This window comes from Sander lucioperca, chromosome 1 (assembly GCF_008315115.2).
Source record: "Sander lucioperca isolate FBNREF2018 chromosome 1, SLUC_FBN_1.2, whole genome shotgun sequence".
Taxonomy (NCBI): Eukaryota; Metazoa; Chordata; class Actinopteri; order Perciformes; family Percidae; genus Sander; species Sander lucioperca.
In genome coordinates this window covers 8,946,352-8,966,158 of record NC_050173.1, presented here as the reverse complement: position 1 = coordinate 8,966,158, position 19,807 = coordinate 8,946,352, and the positions used below count along the sequence as shown (strand labels likewise).

General features: G+C 40.3%; 2 protein-coding genes across 11 annotated transcripts in view; both read left to right on the top strand.

Moving 5' to 3' along the window:
* pdlim5b (PDZ and LIM domain 5b) overlaps positions 1-3,688 on the top strand; it is a 38,528-nt gene extending 34,840 nt beyond the window's left edge. For 7 of the 8 annotated variants that reach the window (XM_031277974.2, XM_031277973.2, XM_031277971.2 and 4 more), the window contains 5 exons: positions 362-542; positions 716-896; positions 2,332-2,452; positions 2,547-2,662; positions 2,762-3,688. In XM_031277974.2, coding sequence (XP_031133834.1) covers positions 362-542; positions 716-896; positions 2,332-2,452; positions 2,547-2,662; positions 2,762-2,851 — 689 coding nt within the window. In that variant the 3' untranslated portion in view covers positions 2,852-3,688. The remainder of the gene's footprint in view (positions 1-361; positions 543-715; positions 897-2,331; positions 2,453-2,546; positions 2,663-2,761) is intronic. The other variant, XR_004898570.1, reaches the window with a different exon arrangement.
* An 885-nt stretch (positions 3,689-4,573) lies between these two features.
* bmpr1bb (bone morphogenetic protein receptor, type IBb) overlaps positions 4,574-19,807 on the top strand; it is a 62,297-nt gene continuing 47,063 nt past the window's right edge. The window contains exons 1-4 of one of the 3 annotated variants that reach the window (XM_031277980.2): positions 4,574-4,772; positions 8,204-8,352; positions 8,616-8,685; positions 12,411-12,574. The gene's annotated coding sequence lies outside the window, so the exon portion shown is untranslated. The remainder of the gene's footprint in view (positions 4,773-8,203; positions 8,353-8,615; positions 8,686-12,410; positions 12,575-19,807) is intronic. The other 2 variants (XM_031277981.2, XM_031277979.2) reach the window with 2 other exon arrangements.

Here is a 19,807-nt window from a genome sequence, read left to right as displayed (position 1 = left end):
ATAAGAGGAGGAGGCGGGGGGGTATTTTTACAGGTGTCTCCTCTGACTCTGGGAATGTGTTGTTTCCCCTCAGTGGGGAAAAACGTATCCCTTGTCTGGGATGGGTGGGGTGGCTCTGTCCAACCCAGCTGTCTCATGCTTCAGGCATGGAGGTTAGAGATCATCAAATCATTCCCATTCATTATTTGACAACGCACACCTTAACTGTGCACATACAGTACATATGTTCTGCTCAAGTAATGCTAAGAAATTACAGAATAGTGGATCAGTGTGAAATAAAATAATAACATTTTGTCTTATACTTTATCTTGTACACTTTTTCCATTTGAATACTGACCCATTATTTCCCCTACTGGTTTAGGTTTTCCTAAGGGTGGAGCAGCTCCTTCATTTGGCAAAGTTACCAATCCTGCACCCAAAGGTCCAGACCGCCCCACCCCACAGCCACATCCACAGGACCTCAACTCTCTGGTGCAGCGGGCGGAGCACATCCCAGCTGGGACACGAACCCCAATGTGCAACAAGTGCAACACTGTCATCAGGTAAATAACAGCAGAAAAACTACATTTGCAGTAAGAAAACAATGTAAAATTCTGCACAACTTAAACTGAGCAGAATTTCTGTTCTGCACAACTTAAAGACCTAAGGAGGTAGACTGTGTTTTACATTTCAATAATTTTCCTCGAATCCTCTGTCCCTTACTTATCCTCACCAGGGGCCCATTCCTCGTGGCCATGGGCATGTCATGGCACCCCGAGGAATTCAACTGTGCTCACTGCCACTCCTCCCTGGCAGAGCATGGATTTGTGGAGGAGAGGGGCCAGGTGTACTGCGAACGTTGCTACGAGCAGTTCTTTGCTCCCACCTGCGCCTGCTGCCACCAGAAGATTCTGGGGGTGAGTTACAAAACTGAAGGAGAGATTGTTCTCTGCCTTAGTCTACTTGCACTGAAAATTCTTTCTTTACTAAAACTATAAACATCAGTCACTGTTATTTATCACTAAAAGAAATAAGGCAGAGGCTGGTTGCTTAAGCCATTGTAGTGAATGTGATTATAAACTGAAACTGAATTTAACCATTAAAAAAGATGCAACCCATGTACATTATCTGTTGTCACAGTATAGATAATTATGAGAAACAATATGATCTTCAAAGTCTATTTTGAATCTGAAACTATTTTTTACTGTCCTTAAGTTATTTAATGTAACTATATATTTTTTTAATGTTTTATGTTTTGGGGTTGTCTGTCTGTATGTCCGCACGTCTGTACGTCCCAATCTTGTGAAAGCGATATCCCACGACCCCCTGGAGGAAAGTTCTTCAACATTTGCAGAAAGGTCCACTTGGACTCAAGGGTGAACTGATTCGATTTTGGAGGTCAAAGGTCAAGGTCACTGTGACCTCACGTCTGTCCCATTCTCTTAAACGAGATATCTGAGGAATGCCTTGAGGGAACGTCTTCAAATTTAGCACAAACATCCACTTGGACTCAAGGATGAACAGATTAGATTTTGGTGGACAAATGTCACGGTGACCTCAAAATACGTTTTTCGCCATAACCCAAGAATTGACACACCAATTACGACAACATTTCCCACAAATGTCTAATAGGATAAAAATAATGAAGTGATGACATTTTGTATCCAAAAGGTCAAATGTCAACTTCACTGTGACATCATAATGTTCTGCAAAAACACTTTTATGTTCTTCATTATTTAATGTTATACTCAGGAACCGAAAGGGAGATTGTGACCATATTTCACATTTATTCAGTTAATGAATTTGTGACACTAATCTTGAAACTGTGGTGATTGTATAGATCTTCTGTACTGCTGGGTTGGAGATGTGTGTGAAGCATCTATGTTTTACCAAGAAATACACTTAATACATTTTATTAAATTGCTTCTACGTCTTAATTGTATGAGTCTGGACAGACATGGATGTAAACTGCAACTTGACTGGTTGCGAAGGCATACAACTGCAATGTGATAATTCTAGTTTAAATTTAACCTATATTTATTTTGGTATAGGTCCCACTGAGATTAAAAATCTCTTTTTCATGGGAGTCCTGGCCAAGATAGGCAGCAGCACAAGATAAAAACAATAATGTGATTTTAAACAGACACAAAACAAAAGAACAGACAATACTACAATATATATAATCCCAAGAAACAAAGTGCAGTACATGCCACGCATCCAAAATATCAGTTTAAGCACCGGCACCCCAACAATTCTGTCTCCAGGTCTTTCAAAATGGATTTGAAAGTATTCAAAGAAATCAAACCATACAGTTAACAACTTCAACAATATGTTCTTCTATTTGCTCTGCAGGAAGTCATGAATGCCCTGAAACAGACCTGGCATGTGTCCTGTTTCATCTGTGTTGCCTGCAAACAGCCAATCAGGGGCAACACCTTTCACATGGAGGATGGACAGCCATACTGTGAAAAAGGTACATTAGGAAGTCCACAACAGTAAAATAAATGTTGTAAAGAAAACCATGTGTGCAAACAGAATCACATTTTGTGAACGTACTATTCACTCAGACTACTACAACCTGTTTGGGTCCAACTGCCACGGCTGTGACTTCCCCATCGAGGCAGGGGACAAGTTCCTGGAAGCTCTAGGATTCACCTGGCATGACACCTGCTTTGTGTGTGCGGTAGGTCCAAGAGACTGTTTTACTCACAGCAACAACAAGGGTCAAAAATAAGAAAATGTTGATAATATTGTGTGAATAACAACACTTCTCTTTTCGCAGGTCTGCTCTACTAGTCTGGAAGGTCAGGCGTTCTTCTCCAAAAAAGACAAGCCTTTGTGCAAGAAACATGCCCACACTGTTAACATCTGACCTACCGCCCCCCCCCCCGCCCATGAATATGATTGGGATAGGGCAACGGTGTCAGTTTACATCAATTTATATTTCATTTTCAGAACTATTTTCATAACTAACATCGGGTCAGATGATCCACTATAAGCTTTATTTTTGCTCTTATATTGTTATGTCATGTCAGTTTTATAGATGGATATGCAGGAGTACATTTTAATACACTGTTAGCCCCCTGCCAGTTTAATATATGTGCAAGTGGATTTTTAATACACACATGTTTGTGCTGAGCTTTTTATTTGTGCTGAAGGTGTGTTGAGCTCTTGATGGGCACTGTTTGTTTCACACAGAATAGGATAGTTTACTGCAATGACCTACTGAGCCCCTCAGGGGTCACATATTAGAACAAGTTATTGATGTGGAAAGGTATGCTATTAGTAAAGTGAGTGAAAGGTTTAGAAATTATAATTATTTAACATTAAGAGGAAAAATTATTTATTTGTGAGCAAGGATTGCTCAGTCAACATGTGTTCTAGCAACAAAAAGACTTCTGGCCTTCAGAATAAAAGTGGGAAATTTTAATATTTTATTTTTTTTTTATTGTTTTTAAGTAATGTGGTGTGTAACCATACAGCAGTGTCTAAATAAGACACTGTACAGGTCAAGTTTCATTGTTAATGCATAAAAATGATATGTAAGGATAACGTCTGGTCATTATAAAGACGACTCCATAATAGATCAAGTAGTGTTGTTTGTGTATATTTTGTTATGCCTGTAGTTTAAGGGGTAAAAGCATGCTTTCAGTGAATACCCACATGAAACTGTACTTCATTCTACTAGTTGCTGGCATTAAAATGCATAGAAATTAAATTCTTGTTAATTGTTTTTCTTAAACATTGAGGATCTGAACAATCCGCTGTGGCAGTGTTTATACCGTGTTCTACCAACCAACTATCACCTTTGTCATGTTGAAATCTCACTGATAATGTTTTTGTGATGTTGTTTTTGTGATGATCAATTAACACAAACAAATATATCTTAGTTTTCCTTTATCAAAAACTTGTGCATTGTAGTTTTCATTGGACACTGTGCACAAATAAGCAGCTCTCTTCCTACTTTCATTTCAAATAAAAGTGCATAGCATTGAAAACAACAATCAAAGTATGACTACCAATATGTGTAGCTTTTTAAAAAAAAAACTCTATCTTAACCTATTCTTTGTGTCTGACACTGGACTAAAACATTAAAAAGCAACTCTTCTTCCTGCAAATACCTTGTTTCTGTGTTGTGTACATGCACTTTTAAAGTGTGTAAGTGCATAGAAAGCACTGCAGCAAAGAACTGATGCATATTTCTTGGTATGTATGTGTATTATAAATCTGTAGTTATGACAGTTAATTATGCAGAGACGTTTAAGAGGCAGGCAGACAAGCACCAGCATGAGCTTTACCCGCAGTCAAGGGGGAAAAGTACACATATCCATGGGCAGAGGAGAAACACCCACCACGCACGCACGCACGCACGCGCACACACACACACACACACACACACACACACACACACACACACACACACACACACACACACACACGGTGCATTCTTTGTTTTATGATAACAATTCAGTTTTGGTTATAACAGTCACATTGTTTAGGAATGAAAGACAGCAGGAAACACATATTCAATGTTGAGTGAATTGAGTTATTATGCGAGTGTTATTGGAGGAAGTGAGTTGAGTGTATTGACGTGCACTTCTCCAAGACGTCGGAGGTGGGAGCTGTGCGCAGGACGACGCGAGATTTAACCAGCCCCAAATAACGCGTGGTACAATTGGAAAACTCTGCCGCAAGACAGAGGGGCACACATGCAAACAAAACAGAGCACGGTAGAGTTCAAAACAAGACAAACTGGGATCCTGTCGAGCTGCTGTTGAACCGAAAAGGAGACGGTAAGCATACTTTACCTTAAAAGAAAAAGACAACCTCAGTAGGATAATCTGGTTTGAGCTGCAGCTGTTAGATTTGCGGTTGGGATTATCAAACTGTTCTCACTGAAACCAGAGGGCTCCGTAATTTGTTTTCCGTGCTGCTGTTCATTAGAATTCAACCGAAGTGCTTATGTTGCTGTCTGCGCTGAGTTTGATGCTGGCAGCAGCTGAGGGCGATCAGCGGGACCTCCGACACTGTTATTGGTGGAGTCTGTGATGATGATGATGATGATGATGATGATGGTGATGCTTATCAGTTTGGTGCCATAATGATCGCCTCTCAGTACATCTTATCGTCTGACCAGAGGGAGAATATCGCTTCTGAACTCCGTTAAGATGAGATGCAGTTGAGTTGATAGGCGTCATTGATTTATTGAGCTGAAAATAGTTAAAGTAAAGAAGGTCTGTCCAGTTCAAATACAAAATATGTATGAGTTTTAAAACCCCTGGTTATGACTTCAACATCTATAATATGGCTGATAAAATAGTCCCACCTCAAGGTCCATGCAGTAGCTGTTCTGAAACTTTCGATTATATCACATCATTTTTATCACCAGTAACAGTTTGCCCTGTTTCCCTGGAGATGTTGATGTTCAGATTTCCATTTTCCATGTTAATTTAAAAGTTGAATTGTTAGCGGTGTTGAAATTAATCATTGCATCGATGCATCGCGATGCGGACGTAGCCAATTCTGCATCGATGCAGTGATAGACATTAACCAGTTATTGCCTACTGATGTTAGTTGTTGATTTTCCGCTGGGTGCTTTTTTTTGTTTCTGCCTTTTGAATGTTGTCTGCTGTGTTTGGACTCTGTTACATTCAGGAAGGATCTTTTTTAAGACTAGATAAAATAAAAAGGGGCGTTTATATATATATATATATATATATATATATATATATATATATATATATATATATATATATATATATATATATATATATATATATATGTATGACTGCTTGAATTCTTTGATGAAAACCATGTGTAGCACTATATAATAATATTGAGGAGGTGACGCATTGTGATATCGATTTGAATCGTTGACAGGATAATCAAATTGAATTGTGAGACCAGTGAATATTCACACTCCTATGAATTGTCATTCCAAACCAAACTGGGCCTACACTCCATCTGCTATTAAAGATCAATTGATGTGATTGAAAGCTACTAAATGGACATTGTAGTGAGATTGTTTTTGCAAATTCTGCTTCCGAAGTCAAGATGGAACTTTAAACCTCAAGCTTTATGATTCTTGTGCTCATTTATCAATTAGGGATTCAGATTGTGCTCACCAATGTAGAGGGAGTTTCAACACATAGAGTGCAGGAAAACCCCACTGTGTGCGTTAATGTCTGGCAGCGAGCTAAAGACTCCATCACCAGTCAGTGTATAGTTGCATGGTGTCAATGGCAGTATTTGACTGTTGAATGCATGGCAAAACCTCTCTGTGCTCTGCAGTTGATCATCGAGCGTCAGTGAACCAGAGCTGAAGTCTGTGAAATCACTGAGCTCCTGATGTTCACAACAGCGTCTTGGAGCGCTGTGCAAAACCTGCTGCACCTTATTCAGGTCTGTGGTGTTGTCTTTGAATACACCAACCACCCTCTGACTCTCTACAGGACAGAGCAGCTCATTGAAGCAGAGCTGAGTGAGTGTTTTGGGGTAATATTAAACACAGAGAGCGATCAAACCTCCACCCAGTCCTTGCCCTGGCTCTGCCCCTGGCAGGAGTAATGCCTGTCATTAGGCTTACACGATGGGGATGGCATGTCAAGTGAGGGTGCATGGCAAGGCTTTGTGGTCTACCACAGACTCAAGTGTTTCAGCTTGTTGGACTTTCTGGCACTGATGGCTAACACAGAATGTGTGTATGTGTGTGAATTGTACCAACATGCAGCATGAAGTCAGGTCTGTGAAATGGGGTCCTCACAGAGCTCTGTACTGTATGTAGTATAATGTTGGCTAATAGTATTGCAGAAATTAAAATCTTAAACTGAACAGCACTTTCTGTGTGTGCACTTGTGGGCTTCTTAATGGACTTCTATGCAAGGTTGATTGAAACCACCACAAATGAGAAAATGAAGGATAATGAGTCATGACACATTTCCAAAATATGTAGGCTTGATGGAAATATGGCTGCAGAAAGTCATGAAAGGAAGGAAAAGATAGTCTATGAATGACTAGATTATTTATTGGATTACAGGATGTTTAAGTATATTGCATACCCTGCCCTTAAACCAGAAATTAGAACAAACTATGTATTTTTAATACATCACAAATATGACATTACATCTTTTGCAGGAGGACACCAGCTCCTCTTAGAAACTGCTGCCCCATGTGAGCATACGTGCAGCCTCATGCACCTACAAACAGATATACACACACACACACACACACACACACTTTCTGATGCACATAAACACATGAACAAACACTCATGATCTTAGGTGGATACTTGCCTGAGTCTGGATTTGTCCATAGGGCTAAACTTAGTAAGCTGTAACCCTTCACCCCAGTTTCCTCCCTTATAATTACAGGAAATGAGTCCAGCCAATCAGACCAGAGATATTTGGTGCATATTAACAAGCTCAATGGGAGCAGTATTGTAGGACTGGACAGGTAATGACCAAGTATGGGGGAAGGGTGTTTTCCAAAAAGTTTGAAAGATGTTAGACATCGAGGAGTGCTAAGGTTTGCATATTTCTGTCTGAAAGCAGAAGAAAAGTAACACTGAAATTTCGAGTTTATCACCTCACACTCCAGCTTTAAGCAGTCTGTCATGTAATATGAGCACAGTGACTGTCAGACAGATCAAATGCTGGAGCTACAGTATATCAAGAAAGACAAACTGTCAGAGATTCAGTCCCAGGCAGACTTTGTTCAATATCTTTACCAGCTGCCAGCAAATTTACTCTCACACACACACACACACACACACACACACACACACACACACAGACAGAGGACCATCTCATATCAAGGCTTTCCACAGGTATGGCTTTTCCATCTGTCATTCATTCACTGATTTCTGCCAGTGGTTGGCTGTTCTTCCCACACACTAACACTGTCCTGTGTCTCACACCCATACATGCCAAGGGAAAGATGCAGTCACACAGCCTTATTTTCTTTGTAACAACAACACTGTCAACACCAATGCTGCCTGTGATTCAGGCCTGTGCTTGCATTTGTTCCAGACAGCCTTGTCCTCTTGAGAAAAGGTAGTCTGGGTAATCACTTTGTGGCCCAAGTTCTTTACCCGAGTTTGAATTTTCAACTTGGAGATAAACTGATCACTGAGAGAGTATTACCTCCTCTAGCTCCCATCAGCTAGGAAGTACATGCATAATGCAGCTGATCTTGTTCCATTTAGGAATAATCTTCTTACCTGTAGGCTCAACCGGGTCTTTGACAATTAAATCAGCGACTACAGCTGAGTACAGATGCCCAGCTCACTGTTTCATCTATAATCACTGAAGAGAGTCAAATACAGGCAACAGGAATTACTTCAAGCTGCAAGCTGCTCTGCTCTTTGCCTGGAAGGTCATCAACCATGTGAGAGAAAGCCGACATCCTGTTATTAGAGAGAGAGAGAGAGAGGCAAAAAAAAGAGAAAGAGGTACAGGATGAGTGGGGGATGATTGAAGACCGATGAACAGTAGAGGATAAGGGGTACTTTGCATGATTGGGTGAAAGTCAAAGTGGGGAAGTGACCTGAGCTTGAAATTTAGTCTCAGTCCTTTCAGTTAGAGATGGCAGACATATGAGCTCCTTCTAATAACTCTACTTTTTTTTTTTTCTTCCAGAGCAAGACAAGTGCTGGAGCGGTAGCTGGGTACAGTGACAGGATGCTTTCTGATGACCTATGTGTGGATGGTGAGTCGAGCTCTCTATCAGGCACTCTATATCTGTTGTTTTCCAACTCTACAACAATTCCTATAAATTGAATGACATAGCACATGCTTTTTCTGCAATGTCTTTATTGTAAAACTGAGACATATTGATAAATGTTCAATATAAACTCTCAAATGTAATTTAGAGTGCTTTCACTTGATGTTCGAACCCAATGATATTGTGAAGAAAGTGAAATCCAAAGCTAAAAGCTGTATTGATCGAGATAGACTGAGTGTTGATTCTCCTGCAGTAGAGGTAGTATTTGGCAGGGCTGATCTTGTGTGTGTTTGTTAGTGTGTTTTCTGATTATAATGCCGTCTCGGCAGCAATTTGCCTCCAAAGTGGCAAGCTAATTGACTTTCTGCTGAGCATGTGGATGGCTATGTAAAATAAACCCTACTGACTATAATAAAATCCTGTTTTCTCCACTAAAGTAGCAGGCCAGACACAGACTCCGTCTACCGACTGGAGTGCCGGATATGAATGAGATCAACATCTGATAGAATGTAGTACATTTTAGAAACTCTCAGAAGATTTGATTTCACCTGCGTAATTTACCATAGCGGTGCAGGGCTTGTGAATGCCTGGTCACGTGTATCAAAGATGAAACATTTTTATCTAACAGTGTCCAACAAAGGATTTTATTCTTACAAAACTAATAATAAAGCAATTGTTTACTCATTTGTGTGACATATTTGGACATTTTTCTGTTGTCAAATATAGGGATGCAGCGGTTAACCGATTTCACTATTAACCGCGCTTTAAAACATCACGGTTAATTAATTCTAAAGGCTCCGCTACACTGAGTGTTAACTGACTGCAAGTTATGTGTAGCAGTGTGTGCAGTTCTTATTAAACCTCCTTGACAACGTAAATGTTCGAGTTTGCGCACACACGGCACATCAGACGCCGGTCCGTCCGGTCACCGCGAGTATTAACTGTCAGAGTGACAGTGGCTCTCCGTAGTGGGATAACTTACTGCTGCAATTTTTTAACGTTACATAAAGTTAGCAAACACCAGGAAAACACAGAGCAGAGCCAGCCCCTGACCACAGGTCAGCTGCAGCTGCAACGGGGAATTCAACCCAAGTTGGTAAGCTTGCTAACGACTTTATTGTTCGTTAACATTGTTGTTGTTAAGTGTTTGTTAGGTTGTTAATAGGGCTGTCAAATATTAAAAAAATTAATCTAATTAATTGCATACATCATTTTTGCCCGGTGCCTTAACCGATACTTTTTAAGAAAGTTAAAAAAAAGGAAAAAAAAGAAGGGTACTAAACAACAGTTGGCAACATTAAAGAACGGCTTTTTTATTGTTAGGCCATATGGTCAAAATTAAATGATTTAATAATAATGTAATAACTATAACAATAACTTATTTCACTAGTAAATTGCTGTTGAATGAGAAAAACAACCACCAAATGGGAAAAGGGCATTTAACAACAACTTTGAATGCACCACAAGGCTGTAGGTGCATTATAACTTGTTACAAAGTGACTCACGTTCGTCACGGAAGTAAAGGCCGGACTACAATAGAGCTGTTTGGAGCAGTTTGTGAACAGTGTTTTCTCTGGAAGACTGTAAATCCCTTTGGGGTGGACTTTGGGCTTTTTCACTTTGTAAACCTATAACGTGCACAAAAAGATAATGTATATAACACTATATAAAGGAAAGGGGAAAAGCCAAAAAGCATAATATGAGCACTTAATATGTTAACGGTAACGTTACAGTTAACAGCTAACGTTAATGAGTCAGAAGCCGACGTTTGCATTTACAGTGAGCGAGCTGACGATAGTGTTACGTTTGTTCGAGTCAAAACTCCGCAACAGCTCAAACATGTCATTGACGTTACCACTTAATGTTACTTACTTACTCCTCTTCATCCCCTGTGGGACATAAGGCTGCAAAGAGATGTTTTCATCGCATTTATTCCTTGGCAACATGCTGCGCATCTACCTGTGACAGGTGCGTCTTGTCTAGCAGCTCCTCCAACTTTTAGACGCACCAGCTAGCAGGGCCGTTTCTAGCCCAAAAAGGGCCAACTTCTTCTTAAGAAGGACAGCACTGTTGTTGCCATCTTGGCCTTTGTTTGTGGTGTGACTGATTCACCTCTAGTCTCTAATCTTTTCAGATGAATTTAAATAAAAAGGTTGATGATTGATCATATAATCATTTTCAAAACTGTTAGTGTTATTTCTGTTTTAAAAAGGCAGCAATACATAACACATTAAAATCTAGTATTATATATATATATATTAATTATAAACTATCAGTGAAATTAATTAATGCATAATAATCGTGATAATTGTGAAACCGTGTTTATTTTTCAGACTAATTGTACCAACAAAATCTATAATCGTTGCATCCCTAGTCAAATAGAAATATTAGGACATTTTGAGTATATGCATTAAGTGCATTGCAGCACAAATAAATCATTGTTCATTTCTGACTCACAGATAACCTGTATGTTTTTTGCCCCTGGATTTCAACAGTAAACAGGCTGCGTGCTGCAGGGGATCCAGGGGATTGCATCGTTTAATTAGCATTCCTTTTACATTAAGCAATGAACTTGCCACTACAGGACCTATCGTAAACAGCGGAATATGCTGACACAGCTCCAACGTAGGGACGTTGGGTGTACAGACAGGAGCCGAACCCATGCAGGGCTGTGAAAAATAGAGTTACTGTACCTAAGAGAGGACAATAGCAGCCTGTTTATATGTCAGTAGAGGCTTGCTCTGACTCCTTTTGTGACAGTGACCTGCTGGCAGGAAAGTAAAGAGGGCCGAGGTTTGAGTTGGAGAGTAACTCACACCCTTAAAGAATGTCAAGAATCTGTGTGTTAAAGTTCACACTGGATCACCATCTGCGGCAGGATCCTGGCAAATAAAAGACATCTGTGTGTGAGTCAGTGTCTGTGTGCGCATACATGGGGAAAAACGAAGATAGAGACAGAAAACAAATAATATTATGCAAATATTATTACTGTATTTGAAGGTCATTGATTATGTTTTTGTTTTAAGAACTAAGTTCACAAAATATAATGGTGTACACAGTCTCATTCTCAGGTATACGCATAACTGACAAGCAGGTTACAGGCAGGATATCAGCCCATCATTATGCCCTAACTTTGTGGTTTATTAAGAAAAGACAGGTCAACAAGACCACCGAGAATCCCAGTACAAATCACCTGTTTCAGCTGAAAGGGAAAGTCTGAGATTCAACACTCATCGCTCTGTTAGTTCAGCACCATACCCAGCTGTGACTCAGTGTGTTCTTTCGCTGATACAATATTGGCTCAAGGTTACCGGAGTATGTTTTGTGACACTTGCTTAAAGTTCATAATTTCTCACATCTCCATAAAGAAGAGGTTTCTGTGCACCACACTCAAAACATATCAACGTGATCTCCCTCGACAGTTTGATCTTTCAACAGTTTGATCTGAAAAAGCTTTGTTCTGAATTCTTGCACGCCTGCTCTACCATACTGTAGACCCTATTCGGCACTGATCTGATTCTGCAATTGAACCTCATGCTTGTCCGCTAAATAGCAAGTGACAGCGAGTGCCACTCAGACTGAGAAACGGAGATGGAGAAACAGATGAAGTCAATTTCTGTCTCGTTCTTGTTTTTCCTGTTGCTCAGCCCTGTGTTTCTGATGACAGATCGCGAAATAGGTTTCATATGTGCATTTCTTTTCCCCCATAGATTCGGGAGAGGGCAGAGGGCATTTAGAGTTGTACATGTGAGGCCGTATGCAGGGAGATGTGCTGACATCAGAGCTTTGCATTTTCAACCGGAGAATAAAGGCAGATGAGGAGGATGCTGCAGTGACGATTCAGAACAAGTCGGGTTTGCATAGATCACATCAGGTGAGTCTGCCCTCTGGGTGCCATCACTTATCAATGCAACGCTAATCCCTTAATCAAAGACTCCGGCACATCCTGGAACAGCAGGACAGGATGGAGTGTGTGGAGTATTAAAAACAATGTTACGTCAGCTGTCTTCACAGTGTTTATGAGAAATCATTTGTTCATTTGAGTGTATTTCAGCTTCTATTGTCATGTTTGGCTCACAATGGCGCACAGCTTTATCTAGAAACAAGCCCCACCACACACACACACACACACACACACACACACAAACACACTCTCTCTCACACACACACACACAATACTACATCACATTCCAATCCCTGTCGGGTTTTGGCATTGCTCACAGGATTAGGGCGCCAGCCAAAACAGGTGACAGGTGACAAATTCATGTCAATGCTTCATGAAAAGGACTTTAACATTGGATTAACTAAATTACTATTGCAAACAAAAGGTGAGTCATGTTTCTGTAGCTTGCATGTCAATTTGTAGTACTTGTCAACCCATATTTGCCCCTGGTGGGTACTTTCAACTTAGGACAACTGTTGTTCTTTGTTGGACCAGTTTAGGGTTTTGGCACGAGTTGTCATGATTTTCCAGACTTTCCCCAGTGACATTTTTAATGTTTATTTTTGAACAGTTCTCCTGCAGTTTGGCCTGAGATACTTTGTCCTCTTTGGAGCTCTAATAGGTGTCTTGTGTTACTTTGAAAATATCAAAGATGGTTAAACCCTTTTTTTTCTAGCTATAAATACTGCTACAGTAACTGGCATTCAGCCTTATATGGCCCACCTTGGTAGCAGTGTGCCTGATACAGATACAGACTTCCTTAATGGCCTCAATTGACTGTATGGGAAAACAGCACTTTCAGCTGCTTGATGTAATGCTTTTCAAGGCTTGGTCTGTACTGTAGCACTGTATTATTTCATATTTGACTCATGAAAACATTCTCATTTATACGGTCATGTTGATTTGCAAATCTACAAATAGGTATGTAACATTACAGTTCAAACAAAGATTTGATTCAGACATGTGGAGCATTTTTCTGCTTTTCAAATCAACTTTCAGGAGGAAAAACAAGTTAGCCACACCGATCACTCATTCTTCCTTCATCTTTAGTTACGGTTTCTGTACAGTCTGAGAGGAGGCCGTTCTCTCTCCTTGTCTATCCAAGTCTGGCCTCTTCGGTGGCTCTGAGAGCTTTACCCAGAGGAGAGGCTGGATCGGATTACAATAAAAAGAAAAAGAGAGAGAGTAGCAGCTAGCTAACCTGCTACAGCCTGGATTGTTATTGCAGGTGTTCAAGAGCAGACACAGCTGTTAATTACCTCTACGTAGGTGGACACGTTGAGCTGCAGTCACACATGAATGGCCTCATACAAGTGCATTAGGATTTAAGGATCAGAAGACTGTTTCAGGGTTCAGGCTCTTGGTCTATAGAATCCTCTCGTTGAATCTCATATTTGCTTTGGCCTTTTTGCTACATGTATGTTTGAGGAAGGCTTAGTCTGTTTCATTCCCGCAGCCTAAAGCAGTCAACCACATCTGTCTACAGAGCATTGGAAATGTATAATATGGAACATTTGCTTTATCCGTGCTGTTTGAACGACTGTGTATACGAGTGTGTGCGCACATGAGAGTGAGACCAGTCAATGAAAATGCTGTTAAATGGTCTTGAACAAGCTCACCTGGTAGAGCGTGCTTCCATATACAGAGGCTCAGTCCTCAACGCAGCGGTAGCAGGTTTGGTTCTGACCTGCGGCCCTTTGCTAAATGTCATTCCTCCTCTCTCTCCCCTTTCATGTCTAAAGCTGTCCCGTCAAAAAATGAAGGCCTAAAATGCCAAAAATAATCTTTAAAAAAGAAACTGGGGGTCAGCTGCATATATTCAATTCCTTCAAAATTGGCAACCACATTGATTATCAGCTCCTGCCCAGAAGCGTTAAAAGAGCATACAGTATAACACAATAATCACAATGTATAATTCAGGTTATTTATTGGATTTCTTAAGAAATATTTCCAGTGTATTCAGTAATATGGTTGTTTAAAGCCCATAGTTGTAGTGAATTAGATTCCAGATAGATGGACATGTTGACGTCTGTCCATTTAATCAGTATTGATATTTAATCAGGATTGGACAAGTATCATATTTGCATAAGGGACAAAGGCTGGAGCATTCATACCTGGTTTAGCTCATCTCTGTCTGTCTCACTTAGTGCTGCTTCAGCTCCTTCCTCTTCTTGTCAACACACATCAATCACATCATCATATGCGGAAATGGCATAGAGGGTGATGAGTATTCACTGTCAGTCATTTCAATTTGAGAAAAAAAGGCTAAACAAGTGGCTGTTAAATTGAGATACTAGCCTGCAAGTGATACTTGTTTGAAAAATATGTGCATGTGACTTACAACAATAGTAGTTAGTTTTTTTTAAACAGCCTTTTATCACAAGCGTGTCTTTCTTTTAGAGTTTGTGTTCACTCCCTAAAATTTTACGAGGTGTGTGTGTTTGCCTGATCGTGTTCGCATTTGTGTTAGTGAACAGCTGCTCCTCCTTTTCTCCACCTGTGTAATGCGACTTTGAATAACACAACAGTAGTTCTCTTGTACTTCTCGAAAAGATCAAATTTAATTAACGATTGCACTGGTTTTGAGCACACAACTCTCTCTGGCAAGCAATTGGAAGATAAGCGACGTTTGTCTCGAGTGCCAACATGTTGTGGCTTTATTGGTTTCCTGATTCAAGTTTGAGCTGAAAAGGCTTGCTTTTTACACACATACAGAGAGACACACACAGTGTTCTGCTTCTGGACACAAAGTGGTGGGTGTTCCCCACCTTTTTAAACCTGTTTATTTTACTTCTTGAAAGTGCTACAAATTAAGTAAGTAACCTTGGGTGGACTGTTCTATGGGAGTACACATGGGTGAGAAGAAGGGAGCTGAGAGAAAAACCTTGAGTGAAAATGACTGGAACTCTGAGAGTTTTCAAAACAGAACTCAAGATTTCATTACACATACCTGAACAACTAAGGGCATGGAAAAAAAACCTCCCTGCGTGCGCACATGTGCACATGCACACACATGCATGCACTCAACAGCTGGGTTGGTCAGAGAAATAATAAGAATAATGTAAACTAAATAGAACAGAGACGACTCCCAGCCAACAGAGCCAACACGTGTCGGCAGCTTCAGATATATGCAGAACCCCTGGTCATCAATCACAGACAGGAGGCCTTCAGTCTCGCTGACAGGCTCGGACAGAGAGGAGGCAGAGTTTTTTTGGCCACTTTCTATGTGTGGACGGGCCGGTGGCGGCTGTGTTCCCAGACCCGACTACAGCTTCTTGAGTCAGGTTTGGTTGGGATTCCCTCAAGGCGTTTAAGACTGACTGATGACGAGGCATCACATCAAACCAATCTCAACAACTGAGTAAAGCTAATATTCGTCACTTGTCAATATGGCCCGTTGGCAGCGTTCACATAGGTCCTCCTCAGTGTTGTTTTATTAGGTTTTGGTGTTGGTGTAAGCTACGGATCCTGAAAACCATCTATGTGTGTGTTGTGGGAATATTCTCATGGTGGCTTGACAGTTTACTGGTAACAGTATAACTGCAAGCAGTAAATTGGCCTAAACCAAGCAAAACAGAGCAGAGGGAGACAAGACAGTCCTGAGGGGCCAAACTGGAGTTTAGTCCCTAAATTGAACCTTCACCAAGGTTCAGAAGGACAAGGAGGGATCCAGGGATAGAAAGACTTGGGGGTTGGGGGATCCTCTGGCTAAGACAAAGCCCCCAGGGTTTCTGCTCTGAGATCTTACTTCGTCTGTGTAAACATGTCTGGTGTGTGTGTGTGTGTGTGTGTGTGTGTGTGTGTGTGTGTGTGTGTGTGTGTGTGTGTGTTACAATAATGTTGTTCATTTTCTTTAGTGGCTCTCAACCTGGTGGTCAAAACCTCTAAGGGGGTTATGAAGTTTGTTTTATTGGTATTTTTCTGTTTTCTGCCTCTCTTTTGTGACAACCTGTATATTTTCAGCCTCATTTGACTCTTCATTAATAGAAACAAGTTTATTTACAAGGGTTGCTTGTATGACCGTTTGATTGATAATCCTGTTTCCATGCTACAGAGCAACTATGGCTGAGGTCCCCCTCCACAATACCCAATACGATATTTCTGTCACAATCATATTGTGGGGTTAGTATACCCTCATAGTTTTCTTTGTGCAAACATTATAATTAAACTGCACTGCAAGTGATTTCTGGACTCCGGTGGTTGCCTGGACAGAGCCAGGCTAGCTGTTTCCCTCTGCGTCCAGTCTTTATGCTAAGCTCTAGCTAGGCTCTAGCTTCATATTTAGATTTTAGAGTAGAGACATGAAAAGTGATGTTGATCCTCTCAACTACTCCTCAGCAAGAAAGTGAATATGTGTGTTATTCAAACTGTAAATATTTCCTAATCATGTTATAATTTAATTTATTGGTGTGGATGAAAATTCAACCACAGTCTGTCTTTAAAATCATAAATTAGACTTTTAGGGAAGACTTTGAAGATACAGTTCTTGAACTGCTCTGGATCTATTGTTTCAGTTCATATGTTACTGCAGAAACCCAAGCAGGCCGTAATTCTCTTGTCCACAGACACAAGTTAATACTGTGGACCCAGTACAAACGGAGTTCATCATCATCCTGATGTTCTCAACCCCCCGTGAGTTGACTGGATGTCTCACTGCGTCCAATCGTTTCTTCACCCACTGTCTGTCTGTATTAGACACAGGGTGACAGGACAGCTGTCTCTGTGCCTCGTCTTGGTCCATGTCTGCATGCACAAGGATGCATGTGTGCCTTTGCAATAGATCTGGCATGGCTAATTAATGTTATGTGGCTTGTTTGACTGAGTATGCGGCCTCCCATGTCCAGTCTCTGATTCTGACACTGGACCCAAAAGGGGAATCATCACCAAGGAATTTGGCAGGCTTTGATCACAGGGCTGTCCGGTGGGGGTGTAGGGTTAATGCACTGTGTGAAAAGGAAAACATGACAATCAATCAATCAATCAATCAATCAATCAATCAATCAATCAGACTTTATTTATATAGCACTTTTCATACATGTCAATGTAGCACAAAGTGCTTCATACCCCCCCCCCCCCCCCACACACACACACAGAAACACACATAACACAATATCCCTTCCCCCCAGCCCCATTTACCCACCTACCGACCTACCCCTAAATCGACAAAAATGAATTAATTAAAAACAGGAACCGAGCTGAGGAAAACCATTATAAGTGAGGAAACACCAGAGGCAAGACACTTAAAACCAAAAGATACTTACAGTGGCTAATAATTACATAAACTGTAGATTGTTAAAAACAATCCATAAAATACAGATACATAAATAAGTAAAATAATAACAACTAATACAACATTATGAAACTAATTAAAACAAACCACATATAAATAAAAGAAAAATACACCATAAGTTGTTCATCAAAAGGCCTGACTAAAAAGGTAGGTTTTAAGTTTGCCATTAAAAACATCAACACTCTCTGCAACCCTCAGGTCTTCAGGCAGGCTGTTCCATAGACTTGGAGCATAGTAATAAAAGGATGCCTCACCATGAGTTGTCGTTTGAACTTTTGGAACTAATAAAAGACCACTGGTTCATAAGATAAAAGCAAATCTGATAAATAAATAGGGCTAAGGCCATTAAAAGCTTTATAAACCAATAAAAGGACCTTCAAATCAATTCTGAAGTGCACAGGTAGCCAGTGCAGAGACTTTAAAATAGGTGTTATTTGTGCTCTCTTTCTGGTCCTCATCAGCACCCGTGGAGCTGAGTTTTGTAATAATTGTAGTTGAGCAACATTTTTCTTAGGAAGACCAGAAAGTAAGGCATTACAATGGTCGATCCTACAGGTAATAAAAGCATGCATCAATGTCTCTGTTGGCTCGTGTGAAAAATGGATGCACTCTGGCAATGTTCTTTAAATGATAAAAGGCTGTTTTTGTTATATTTTTCGTGGCTCAAAGCTAAGTTCAGAATCCAAGATAGCCCCTAGGTTTTTAACTTGTTGCCTGGGTTTCAGTGCCATTATTTGCAATTTTGCACCCAATTTCTCTCTCTGAACTTCAGGACCAAGAAGCACAGATGACTCTCGTAAACAAACGGCAACCATAATGAGTCTATAATTACTCACCATGACATTCTTTCGCACAGAGACTTCAGATAAAAGCTCAACAGATCATAAGAGTATAAAACTGCTGATCGGCATGCGCTAAAAGATGATCAACATACTGTAGAAGATCATCCTGACATTTTGTGACACTTAAGTTAGTTCTCAGTCAGCCTAAAACAATTTAGAAAGTAGTCTGTATCCAAAATGTTTCTCTTGCCGCATCCTGGCATTAATGATAACCATATGTTAAGAGAGAATGCAGTCTCACATGGTTACATTTCAAAGCTCATTTTAGGTTTTCCTGTCAGGACTGCTATGGCTGCTCTATAGTTCACTATTTCACCTTTAGACTTTTAGTTAAAATGATACCTGTGGGGTAATACCCATGGACCGGATAGGAATATAGAGTCTTAGATGTTTTAAGGATCCAGGGTTCATACCTCTGTGTTGGGTGGGTCTTACAGGGAAATGGGGCTTGTATCAGCCCTGCACACCAGCTCTAAGATAAAGCTGAAAAGGAACAGAAGTCCTCTATAAGAACCTGTAGAGTGGGAGGAAATGGACATCCATCATGGATAGCATGTGGTGACATGTCTGACCCTCTCTCTCTCGCTCTCTCTCTCTCTCTCGCTCTCTCTCTCTCTCTCTCTCTACAGACACACACAAAATGCTGGTAGTCTGGCTGCCAATTCTTCCCATCAGATCACGTTGTTTCCTTATTAAATGCCATTTATCACTACGTCTTTGAATGCTTTTACCTGTATTTTCCATTGACTTTTTCACCTTAATAATATTCTCAATTATACTAAATATAGCTCAGTTACATAATGTAATAACTGACTGGAAAAGGAATACAAATAGGCCAATTCTGTAAATGTATTGAAAAAAGAAGCATTGAGTTTTTTTCTTTCTTTTTCTGAATACAGACTTATACATTATACATATCAATGTGATCATCTGATTTGTTTTAAAAAGCATCTAATAAATGTAAACTTTTCTGCAATATGGCATAAGTTTCTGCAAAGCTTTGTATTGGCCGTGCACATACCCAAGATATAT